Source organism: Mobula hypostoma, chromosome 15 (assembly GCF_963921235.1).
Source record: "Mobula hypostoma chromosome 15, sMobHyp1.1, whole genome shotgun sequence".
Taxonomy (NCBI): Eukaryota; Metazoa; Chordata; class Chondrichthyes; order Myliobatiformes; family Myliobatidae; genus Mobula; species Mobula hypostoma.
Window position 1 is genome coordinate 2,019,112 of NC_086111.1, and position 13,361 is coordinate 2,032,472.

General features: G+C 42.3%; 1 protein-coding gene across 1 annotated transcript in view; it reads left to right on the top strand.

The window, feature by feature from the left end:
- Positions 1-13,361, top strand: part of stab1 (stabilin 1) — a 339,504-nt gene that overhangs the window by 193,222 nt on the left and 132,921 nt on the right. Inside the window, exons 32-34 of the mRNA XM_063067593.1 lie at positions 4,680-4,781; positions 7,582-7,689; positions 9,269-9,388. Of these exons, the coding sequence (XP_062923663.1) occupies positions 4,680-4,781; positions 7,582-7,689; positions 9,269-9,388 (330 nt within the window). The remainder of the gene's footprint in view (positions 1-4,679; positions 4,782-7,581; positions 7,690-9,268; positions 9,389-13,361) is intronic.

Consider the following 13,361-nt stretch of genomic DNA (forward strand, 5'->3'; position numbering starts at 1 on the left):
CTTTGGCAGAAAAAATAACCGGGCAGACAAAGGTTATGGTGAGAAGGCGGGGCAGTGGGACTAAATAGGATAAAATGGATCAGCTCATGATAAAATGGCGAGGCAGACTCGATGGGCCGAATGGCCTACTTCTGCTCCTTTGTCTTATGGTCTTATGGTCTAAATGAAGTGGATGAGCTTGAGGCTCAGTTGGAAATTGGCAAGTATGATGTTGTGGGAATAACAGAGACATGGCTGCAAGAGGACCAGGGCTGGGAAATGAATATTCAAGGGTATACGTCCTATCGAAAGGGCAAACAGGTGAGCAGAGGGGGTGGGGTGGCTCTGTTGGTGAGGAATGATATTCAGTCCCTTGCGAGGGATGACATAGAATCAGGAGATGTAGAGTCAGTATGGATAGAACTGAGAAATTGTAAGGGCAAAAAGACCCTAATGGGAGTCATCTACAGGCTCCCAAACAGTAGCCTGGATGTAAGGTGTAATTTGAATCAAGAGTTAAAATTGGCATGTCGCAAAGGTAATGCTACAGTTGTTATGGGGGATTTTAACATGCAGTAGATTGGGAAAATCAGGTTGGTACTGGACCCCAAGAAAGGGAGTTTGTGGAGTGCCTCTGAGATGGATTCTTAGAGCAGCTTGTACTGGAACCTACCAGGGAGAAGGCAATTCTGGATTTAGTGTTGTGTAATGAACCAGATTTGATAAGGGAACTCGAGATAAAGGAGCCATTAGGAGGTAGTGACCATAATATGATGTTTTCAAATACAATTTGAGAGGGAGAAGGGAAAATCGGAAGTGTCAGTATTGCAGTTGAACAAAGGGGACTATGGAGCCATGAGGGAGGAGCTCGCCAAAGTTGACTGGAAAGATCCCCTAGCAGGGATGACAGTGGAACAACAATGGCAGGTACTTCTGGGAAGGTGCAGGATCAGTTCATTCTAAAGAGGAAGAAAGATTCTAAGGGGAGTAAGGGACGACCATGGATGACAAGGGAAGTCAAGCACAGTATAAAAATAAAAGAGAAGAAGTATAACATAGCAAAGATGAGCGGGAAGCCAGAGGATTGGGAGACTTTTAAAGAGCAACAGAGGATAGCTACCCTAAAAAGGCTATACAGGGAGAAAAGATGAGATACAAAGGCAAGCTAGCCAAGAATATAAAGGAGGATAGAGAAAGCTTCTTTAGCTATGTGAAGAGGAAAGAATTAGTTAAGACCAAAGTTGGACCCTTGAAGACAGAAATGGGTGAATTTTTCTGGGGAACAAGAAAATGGCAGACGAGTTGAACAGGTACTTTGGATCTGTCTTCACTGGGAAAGACACAAACAATCTCCCAGATGTAATAGTGGCCGGAGGACCTAGGGTAACGGAGGAACTGAAGGAGATTCATATTAGGCAGAAGATGGTGTTGGATAGACTGATGGAACTGAAGGCTGATAAATCCCCAGGGCCTGATGGTCTGCATCCCAGGGTACTTAAGGAGGTGGCTCTAGAAATCATGGACGCATTTGTAATTATTTTCCAATGTTCTATAGATTCAGGATCAGTTCCTGAGGACTGGAGGGTGGCTAATGTTATCCCACTTTTTAAGAAGGAGAGAGAGAGAAAACAGGAAATTACAGACCAGTTAGCCTGACATCAGTGGTGGGGAAGATGCTGGAGTCAATTATAGAGGATGAAGTAGCGACACATTTGGGTAGCAGTATCAGGATCGGTCCGAGTCAGCATGGATTTACAAAGGGGAAATCATGCTTGACTAATCTTCTGGAATTTTTTGAGGATGTAACTATGAAAATGGACAAGGGAGAGCCAGTGGATGTAGTGTACCTGGACTTTCAGAAAGTCTTTGATAAGGTCCCACATAGGAGATCAGTGGGCAAAATTAGAGCACATGGTATTGGGGGAAAGGTACTGACATGGATCGTAAATTGGTTGGCAGACAGGAAACAAAGAGTAGGGATTAACGGGTCCCTTTCAGAATGGCAGGCGGTGACTAGTGGGGTACCGCAAGGCTCGGTTCTGGGACTGCAGCTATTTACAATATACATTAGTGATTTAGATAGTCATAGTCATAGTCATACTTTATTGATCCTGGGGGAAACTGGTTTTTGTTACAGTTGCACCATAAATAATATATAGTAATAGAACCATAAATAGTTAAATAGTAATATGTAAATTATACCAGTAAATTATGAAATAAGTCCAGGACCAGCCTATTGGCTCAGGGTGTCTGATCCTCCCTGAGCCAAGGGATTAAAAGTAACATTAGCAAATTTGCAGATGACACAAAGCTGGGTGGCCGTGTGACATGTGCGGAGGATGTTGAGATAATGCAGGATGACTTGGACAGGTTGGGTGAGTGGGCAGATACATGGCAGATGCAGTTTAATGTGGATAAGTGTGAGGTTATCCATTTTGGTGACAAGAACAGGAAGGCAGATTACTATTTGAATGGTGTCAAGTTAGGAAAAGGGGAAGTACAACGAGATCTAGGTGTCCTTGTTCATCAGTCACTGAAACTAAGTATGCAGGTACAGCAAGCAGTGAAGAAAGCTAATGGCATGTTGGCCTTCATAACAAGGGGAGTTCAGTTTAGGAGCAAAGAGCTCCTTCTGCAGTTGTACAGGGCCCTGGTGAGACAGCGGAGGTTCACGCGATTAATTCCCAGGATGGAGGGACTGTCATATGCTGAAAGATTGGAGCGACTGGGTTTGTATACACTGGAATGTAGAAGGATGAGAGGGGATCTGATTGAAACATATAAGATTATTAAGGGATTGGACACACTAGAGGCAGGAAACATGTTCCCGATGTTGGAGGAGTCCAGAACCAGAGGCCACAATTTGAGAATAAGGGGTAGGCCATTTAGAAACTAGTTGAGGAAAAACTTTTTCACCCAGAGAGTTGTGGATCTGTAGAATGCTCTGCCTCAGAAGGCAGTGGAGGCCAATTCTCTGGATTCTTTCAAGAAACAGTTAGATAGAGCTCTTAATGATAGCTGAGTCAAGGGATATGGGGAGAAGGCAGGAACAGGGTACTGATTGTGGATGATCACCCATGATCACAGTGAATGGCGGTGCCGGCTCGAGGGGCCAAATGGCCTACTCCTGTACCTATTGTCTATTGTTAGGTTTTTGAGGCCAGGGAAATGAAATAATAAGAGCAAGAGGAAAAGACGTGAGAGAATAGGATCAATCAAGTGTGACAGTGGAAAAGTATGTATGGAACTGGAGGAGATAGCAGAGGTATTTAATGAGTACTTTGCTTCAGTATTCACTATGGAAAAGGATCTTGGCAATTGTAGGAATGATTTACAGCGAACTGAAAAGCTTGAGCTTGACATTAAGAAAAAAGATGTGCTGGAGCATTTGGAAAGCATCAAGTTGGATAAGTCACTGGGACCGGACGAGATAGGAGGGGAGGAGAAGATGGCGGCACAACGCAGTGCACGTGGCTGCTCCAAAATGATATCATATTTGTAAGTAGGTACCGTGCACAATCCTGATTTGATGGAGACAGACATGAGAAGCATGGAGGAACACCTGGAGAAACTTCTGAAATGCTTGCTTCGCTGCTGTTGCTACTGTGTGATCGAGAATCTCCGGAGGGGAGGGCCCCAAGTCCTTGGCTTTGCCTATTGCCTGTTGCCGGGGCCAGGGTCGAAGCGTTCGGCAGAGATGGTGCTCGGTGTCGGAGGGCTGGTCGGAGGCTCGAAGTTTTCAGATGGACTCAAGAGTCGGCTGTGGTCGGGTGACTCCAGGATGCTGCATCGGCAAGTTTGCAGCGCTGGAGGTTCATGGCAGGGAGAGAGTTTCTCTTCCTTCTACCATCTGCGTGAGGTGATGGGACTTTCGAGAGACTTTGAGACTTCTTTTTACCATGCCCATGGTCTGTTCTTTATCAAATTATGGTATTGCTTTGCACTGTTGTAACTATATGTTATAATTATGTGGTTTTTTTGTCAGTTTTTAGTCTTGGTTTGTTTTGTGTTTCTGTGATATCATATTGGAGGAACATTGTATCATTTTTTAATGCATGCATTACTAAATGACAATAAAAGAGGACTGCGTGTCCTCACAATCTAATCTAATCTAATATACCCCAGGCTACTGTGGAAGGAGAGGGAGAAGATTGCTGATCCTCTGGTGATGATCTTTGCATCATCAATGGGGATGGGAGAGGTTCCGGAGGATTGGAGGGTTGCAGATGTTGTTCCCTTATTCAAGAAAGAGAGTAGAGATAGCCCAGGAAATTATAGACCAGTGAGTCTTACCTCAGTGGTTGGTAAGTTGACGGAGAAGATCCTGAGAGGCAGAATTTATGAACATTTGGAGAGGCATAATATGATTAGGAATAGTCAGCATGGCTTGGTCAAAGGCAGGTTGTGCCTGATGAGCCTGATTGATTGGTCACTGCTATTCCTTCTGACATAGGCATTTAATAGCAGAAAGGGATGGTTTTGAAACAAGCTTGGCTCCTGTTAGAGACTTCTTGAATTTTAACTACTTAATATGCAATTTTGGAAGTTAAAATTCAGTCATGCTCAGCTCTGTGTCAAGTTATTACTGTTTCTCATGATGTGCAGTATTACATTTTTCTATATAAATATCAAACACTTTGCAAATGATGGCTGTTACTGAAAGCTGCTTTATTTAATTCATTACAACTTTTCATGTGCAGATTTTGATTCCACCTTTGGAAGATTTGCCTCCACTTCCACCTAGTTTGCTGGAACTTCTAGATCAGTTGCCTCAGTACTCTCATTTCAAGCGGTTTTTACAGGTAAATTGAAAACACGTAAGTAAAATATTGGAGATGTGCTGTCCAGTCATTTAAAAAGGTGGTTATTAAGAAATCATAAGAGATCTTAGAATGTTTAAAAATCATCCCAAAATGGTAGTGTAGTGGTTAGCACAATGCTTTACAGTACAGGCAAGCCGGGTTCATTTCCCACCGCTGCCTGTAAGGAGCTTAAACGTTCTACTTGTGACCGCGTGGGTTTCCTCCGGGTGCTCCAGTTTCCTCCCACAGTCCAAAGACGTACCAGTTAGTAGGTTAATTGGTCATTGTAAATTGACAGGCTGGGATTAAGTCGGGGATTGCTGAGCAGAGCAGATGGAAGAGCCAGGAGAGCCGACTCCATGCTGAATCTCAAATTATGTTTTTGGTGTCAATAGATATTCCCTTCGAGACTGATGATCATTTAGGAAACGGGCGCAAAAATGGTGCTCTGTGAGGTGCTGATACCAGTTCTACCTGGGGTCTTAAGGCATGGCCGTTTGCGTGAACTTTGAGTCAATAGTGTGCACTGTGAGGGGAATAGACAGGGTAGATAGCAAAAATCTTTTTTCCATGGTTGGAATGTCTAAGAGAAGAGGACTTAAGTCTAAGGTGAGAGCAAGGAGTTTAAGATGGGATCTGAAGGGAAACTTTCACACAAAGAGATCGGAATCTGGAATATTCTGGCAGAGGCAGATACTCTTAAAACACTTAAGAAGGATTTGAACAAGCACTTGAATTGTCAGAACATAGGAGGGATGATTGATAAGTTTGTGGCCTAAGGGAGAAGGAGTCAATTTTAGAAAACTTAGCACATTTATTTTTCCTACATTTACACACTTAGTCCGGCGGTCATGGACAATACGGATCCCTTCTTTGTAGAAGTCAGAATTTTGGACCTCCAGAAGTGGTTCACAGCAGGGGTGATTGATAAGTTCGTGACCTAAGGTAGAGGGAGATGAGTTATTAACTTCAAACTTTCTGCATTTTCACTCAAAGAGTTGAACTGCACGTGCATGTAACAAGAGCTGTTTAACTCATCTCCTTCTACCTTAAGCCACAAACCTCTCAATCACCCCTGCTGTGGACCACTTCTACAAAGAAGGGATCCGTATGCTCCACGATCGCTGGACTAAATGTGTACATGTATGAGGGGACTATGTTGAAAAATACATGTGCTAGGTTTTCTAAAACTGATTCCTTCTGCCTTAGGCCACGAACTTATTGATCACCCCTCGTAGAAGGCAAATGAGATTAGTAGAGATGGATGCAATAGTTGACTTTGGATGTAGTGGACCAAAGGGCTTGATTCTGTGCTGTAGAATTCTGTAGTTCTGTGAAAATTAACCACGCACAGTACTGGGATTCATTCACAAACTGCAAACCAATGAATGAAATATCCTGTCATGGCTGAAAGTTTTGAAGTGGTAGAACTGCCACTTGATGTTCAAGTTGTGCATTGACAGACATGGGTTGAGTAACCCCACTTCTCTGTTGCAAGGCACATTTTTAAATATGTCATGTAAATGTGATTTAATATGACTGGTACAATTTTCTTGAAATATTATTTAAGTATGCCCTCCATCTGAGCAGGGTTTTACCAGCATTGATGGTGGTCCAGAGATTCATTAGGCTAATTCCTAGGATGAGAGGCTTGTCCTATTTTGAATGGTTAAAAAAAAAGTTCAGTATGTTTGGATAAGTACATGGATGGGAAAGGTATGGTGTGGGTGTAGGTTAATGGCACTAGGCAGAATGACAACTTAGCACAGACTAGATAGCCAAAGGATTAGTTTCTGTGCTGTAGTGCTCTATGACTGTATTCTCTGGAGTTTAGAAGAACCAGGGTGATCTTATTGAAAGATAACAGATCTTCAAGGTTAATGCTGAGAAGTTTCTAGAAGTAGGGGAATCCCGGGTGAGGAAACACAGTTACAAAGTAAGGGAGCGGGCACTTAAAACTGAGGTGTGTTGGAGTTTCTTATCAGTAAGCATGTTGAATCTCTGAAACTCTACTCCAGCGGCTTGTGGAAGTAAACACATTGGGGGCATCAAGAGAGTAAAGAGATCAAAGTTTAAAAGGTCATGGAAATGAGGGCTTTGAGGAACCTGCACAGGAGTAAGTGCGCCCTAGGACAGATCAGCCATGATCATACTGAATTACAGGACAGGTGTGAGGGGCCAAGTTCCCTCCACCTACAATTTCCTTGTGTTCTCTTTCAACAGAGGTTCTCAACCTTTTTTATGCCATTAACTCCTACCAGTAAGTAAGGAGCCCATGGTCCCCAGGTTGGGAACCCCTGTCTTATAAGGGTCTTCAGTGGGGTTCAAATGGAGACAGTGCCCACTGCCAAGCCAGAGATTCTACGGTTGGAAGTCACAGCCTGGATTTACCGCAGCCTGGCTGGAGAGAGTGAGTGAGCTTACATGATTCATATCTGCCCATAACTCTCTAATGACTTCTAAGAGAGCCTATCATCTAGCATTGTAACAAGCTTCATTGCTGGGGAAACACTATTATGGTCCACAAACATGAGGTATCTTGAGTATCTGCATTAGTGCAGACCTCTTGTGATCTGATGTTCATGATCTAGTTGATTACTTGACCTTTGAATTTCTCTCTGAAGCCTGACATAAGTTGCAAATCTCCCAACTTTTGTCTCCTAGTTATTGACAAAATGCCTACTGCAGATTAAGTTTTACAGTGTAAAAACTTGTTTCATGCTGCAGAATTGATCATATTTAACCTTAATGTTAATGGAACAACAATATTAATCACTGATTTTAATTTGTTCTTCTTTAGCAATACCATCTAGTTAATGAGCTAGAAGCATCCAAACAGTATACTGTATTGATACCAGAAGATGCAGTAGTTGAAGAGTACTACAGAGCTGAAAGTATTGAAAAGTTGGTATGTTTCCTGACTGACTTTTTTCTGTCCAGGTGAAGTTTGGCTACAGAATGCTGTGTTTGTGACTCCATCATTTAAATATGAAGCCTGGTTTGTTTTAAAACCAAACCTCTTTATCTTTGGACATTGAGCAATGAGGTCTGAGATATATGGCCCAGGACATTTTGCCAATTCCTGACCAATAATATCCTACTTTCTGGTTGACCACTGGATCACAAAAGGATGGTGAGAGTGCACCCCCAGTCTCTGCAAGGGAAAACTGAAGGAAAGCAGGAAAACAGACTGGAAGCGAGACACTCCTGCTCTCATGAGAAGGATGGGGAGCTTACTTTTGTGGTTCAGTTATTACAGCTGATTCTGGCCAGAGTGTGAATGAATATCCTGTCATGTTCTTCATCATTCCAATTTGATAAGGATTTTTAATGGGAGTATGTGAAAAGCAAACATAAAATAATAAGCATTTTGTAACTGCATGAGCTGAATCACTGCTTTGTAAGAGCGGTTATATGGCTTTATAAAGTATTAGTCAGACTGCTTTTTGAGTATTGTAAGCATTTTTAGACCCCTTTTCTAAGAAAATATCTGTAGTGACATTGGAGGGGGTCCAGAGGAGGTCTGATGCCAGGAATGGAAGGGTAAGTGTTTGAGGAGAGTTTGATGGCTCTGGATCTCTAGTCACTCCTCTCTCATGCCTCTGTAATTTCCTTTATTCCACTGTAATACTGATACATCTGACTTTAGTTTCCCCTTCTCAAATTTCAGGGTGAATTTGGTCATATTGCCCCTAGGGTGTTCTGTTACCTGATGTTCTCTTAAAAAAAAAATTCTGGTTCATTGCACAACACCCAATCCAGAATAGCTAATCCCCTCGTGGGCTCAACCACGAGGTGCTCTAAAAAACCACCTCATAGGCTTTCTAGAAATTTCTGCTCTTGAAATCCCGCACCAACCTGATTTTCCCAATCTACCTGCACATTGAAATCCCGAATCATTCTTTTAACATTGCCCTTTTGGCATGTATCTCCCATTGTAACTTATAGACCACATCCTTAACACTGTTTGGGGGTCTGTATATAACTCTTGTCAGGGTCTTTTTACCCTTGCACTTCCTTGGCTCTATTCACAAAGATTCAACACCTTCTGACCTTATATCACCTCCTTCTAATGATTTGATTTCAGTTTTTACCAACAGAGCCACTCTGCCTTCCTGCCTGTCCTTTAGATACAACTTGTATCCTTGGATATTAAACTCCCAGCTGTAATCTTCTTTCAGCCATGATTCAGTGATGCCTACAACATCATACTTGCCAATCTGTAACTGTGCTACAAGCTCACTGACCTTATTCCATGTAATGCATGTATTCACATATAGCACCTTTAGTCCTTTAGTTCGATTTTGTCTGCCTTTTACATTGCAGCTCGTCCTGTTGACTGCAATTTTGCCCTATCATCAGCCTCTGCTTGCTGAGAGTCTCGGTACACATTATGCTGCTCCTTCATCTTGTGCTCTTAGCCTCCAGTGTACCTTAGGAGAAGGTAGCTGATCGTACTGCGCAAACTGTGATGTTTTCTTCTACAGGTGAAATATCATATCATTCCCGGAGAAAAACTCCTGTACGATAAAATCAAAGACGGAATTCAAAGAAAAACTATGCTGGGATCGTCACATCAAGTAATATTCTACAGGAGGAAAGGTCAGGTATGGAATGCGCTTTGTATCTGCATGGCATACTCCTTTCAGAATCAGAATCAGGTGAAATTTGTTAACTTGGCAGCAACAGTACATTGCAATACATGATAATATTGAGAGAAAAAAAATAAGTTAATTAATGACAATAAATATATATATGTACATTAAATAGTTAGATTAAAGATAGTACAAACCGGAAGTAATGTATATGTAATGCCCTGGTTAAGGTTTCTGCTGCCATGCTGTAGGTATTTCACTTTAGCTGTTTTCTGTGAAAGTAGTGTGTCCTGCTGGTAGAAAGTTTTGGCTAAAGATAAGACAGCCTGCTGTTCAATTAGGAATGTAGTGTCGGTCAATCAGGATGGTGGGATCTGGAGAAAGTTCCAGAGAGAGTGGGGCGGAGGGAGTTTTGTGGTGGATGGTAATCTGGATGGGGGTCTCTGGGCAGGAGCTGCGAAGTGGGATAGAAGGGAAGATGCTGCAGAATGCTGTTGGAAGGAGTGTTTTGTGCAGATGAATGGCTCCAAGGAGGAAGGGGGCAGGGAGGGTGAGAAGGATGAATGATAGGTGTTTTCACGCAGAATTTAGTAAATATACGTCCTTTATAATTTTATGCGGTGTACGATTTGTTATTTCTTGCTGACCAAGAATTGTGTATGTGCAGTATTTACATAGCGTTCACCCAGATCAAGATTTCCTTAATTGGAACATCACAACTTTCCTGTTTGGTTGAACCCCAAATCATAACAACCCTGGACGTATATCGTTTCTGGAAGGTGGTTCTCTTACTGCTGAGTCATGTGGCTGTTAGCAGAAGTTTGCAGATGAGCCCAGTGAGTGGGGGATTGGTGTTACATGTATTTTTTAAAAAGTGAGGTAGTGTTCATGGGTTCAATATCCATTTAGGAATCATATGGCAGAGGGGAAGAAGCTGTTCCTTAATTGCTGAGTGTGTGCCTTCAGGGTTCTGTACCTTCTGGTAACATAAGAGCATAAGAAATAGGAACAGGAGTAGGCCACCTGGCCCGTCAAGCCTGCTCCGCTGTTCAATAAGATCATGGCTGATCTGACCATGGACTCATCTCCACCTACCTGCCTTTTCCCCACAACCCTTAATTCCCCTACTATGCAAAAATCTATCCAACCTGGTCCTAAATATATTTACTGAGGTAGCCTCCACCACTTCATTGAGCAGAGAATTCCACAGATTTACCACTCTCTGGGAGAAGCAGTTCCTCCTCAACTTCATCCTAATTCTACTCCCCAGATATTGAGGCTATGTCCCCTAGTTCTAGTCTCATCTACCAGTGGAAACAACTTTCCTGCCTCTATCTTATCTATTCCTTTCATAATTTTATATGTTTCTATAAGATCACCTCTTATTCTTCTGATATCCAGTGAGTACAGTCCCAAGTGACTGAATCTCTCCTCGTAGTCTAACCCCCTCTTCTCTGGAATCAATCTGGTGAACCTCTTCTTTACTGCCCCCAAAGCCAGTATATCCTTCCTCAAGTAAGGAGACCAGAACTTCATGCTGTACTCCAAGTGTGGCCTCACATTTGGAGCATAACTTCCCTGTTCTTGAATTCAATCCCTCTAGCAATGAAGACCAACATTCCATTTGCCTTCTTGATAGCCTGCTGCACCTGCAAACCAGTCTTTTGTGATTCATGCACAAGCACTCCCAAGTCCCTCTGCACAGTAGCATGCTGCAATCTTTTACCGTTTAAATAATAAACTGCTCTCTCATTTTCCCTTCCAAAGTGGATGACCTCGCATTTATCAACATTGTACTCCATCTGCCAGACCCTTGCGCATTCACTTAACCTATCTATATCTCGCTGCAGATTCTCCGTATCTTCTGCACAATTTGTTTTTCCACTCAATTTAGCATTGTCAGCAAACTTAGCTACTCTACACTCAATCCTCTCTTCCAGATTGTTAATGTATATTGTGAACAGCTGCAGGCCCGGAACCGACCCCTGCGGCACAACGCTCACCACTGATTGCCAACCAGAGTAACACCCATGTATCCCAACTCATCTTTCTATTAGTGAACCAATCTTCCATCCATGCTAATACATCACCTCCAACTCAATAATCCTTACCTTCTGGATAAGTCTTTTATGTGGCACCTTATCGAACGCCTTCTGGAAATCCAAGTAAGTAACGTCCATCTGTTCCCCTCTATCCACTGCGCTTGTTATATCCTCAAAGAACTCCAGTAAGTTTGTCAAACAGGATCTGCCTTTGCTGAATCCATGCTGCATCTGCCTGATGGATCCATTTCTTGCCAGATGCCTCACTATTTCTTCTTTAATGATAGCTTCAAGCATTTTCCCAACTACAGATGTTAAACTAACTGGCCTATAGTTATCTGCTTTTTGCCTACATCCTTTTTTCAACAGTGGCATGACATTCGCCGTCTTCTAATCCTGGACATGCCCAGAGTCCAGAGAATTTTGGTAAATCATCACCAAATCCTCTACTATAACTCCTGCTATTTCTTTCAGTACCCTGGGGTGCATTCCATCAGTACCAGGGGAGTTGTCTATCTTCAGGCGCGCAAGATTGCTCAGCACTACCTCCAGTGATAGATATTGTATCAAGGTTCTCACCTCCTATCATATCCATATAATCTCTCTTTGGCATATTAGCCATGTCCTCCACCATGAATACCAACACAAAATCGTCATTCAAAGCGTCTGCCATTTCCTCATTACCCAATATCCATTCCCCCTTCTCGTCCTCCAAGGGACCTATGTTCATTTTAGGCACCCTTTTCAGCTTTATATAATTAAAAAAACTTCTGCTGTCCGTTTTTTATATTTTGTGCTAGTTTATTTTCACAATCTTTTTTGTTATTGCTCACTTAGTGGTTCTTTGCTGCCTTTTAAAGTTTTCTCAATCTTCCAGTTTCCCACCACTCTTGGCGAATTTGTATGCACAAGTTTTTAGTTTGATGCCTTCTTTTATTTCCTTAGTTATCGAGGGCTGGCTCTCCCCACCCTTACTGTCCTTGCTTTTAACTGGAATATATATTTTGTTGACCACTGTGAAAAATCTCTTTGAAAGTCTTCCACTGTTCCTTAGCCGTCCCACCATATAGCATGTGTTCCCAGTCTACACTAGTCAAATCCTCCCTCATCCCATTGGAGTCTTCCTTGTTTAGTCATAATACACTAGTTTTAGATTGAACTATTGGACCCTCCATTTGTATGAGAAACTCAATCATACTGTGATCACTCTTTCCAAGAGGATCCCTGACTACAAGATCACTAATTTTACCTGTCTCACTGCACAGGACCAGATCTAAGATGGGTTCCTTTGTAGGTTCAGTAACATGCTGTTCAAGAAAGCCATCACGGATGCATTTGATGAAGTTCTCCTCAAGACTGCCTCGACCAACTTGATTCACCCAATCTATGTGCAAGTTAAAATCCCCCACAATAACTGCTGTTCCCCTACATGCCTCAGATATTTCTCCGTTTATGCCTGTGCCACTGTAATGTTATTATTCGGTGGCCGATTGACAACTTTCCATGATATTTTTTTTTCCTTTACTATTCCTAATCTCTACTGAAATGGATTCACCATTCTGCTCCTTAGATCTTATATTGTCTCTCACTATCACCCTGATCTCATCTTTAATTAAGAGTGCTATCCCACCTCCCTCACCTTCCTGCCTATCCTTCTGTATTACCTGATATCCTTGGATGTTTAATTCCCAATCCTCTCCACCATGCAACCACATCTCTGCAATGGCCACAAAATCATACCCCTTTGTACTGATTTCTGCCACAAGATCACTGACCTTGTTTCAAATAAAGTGCCCTTACACTCATTGTGCTTTTAAAATCTTGTAATCTTTTACTCTTTTGCACTTGACTTTTCTTCACTCCACTCTTACTTTTCTCTTTTTTTATCTTTTGTGTCTACTTTATCTTTATCCACACTTTTCTCTTTTACTTTATCCATACTT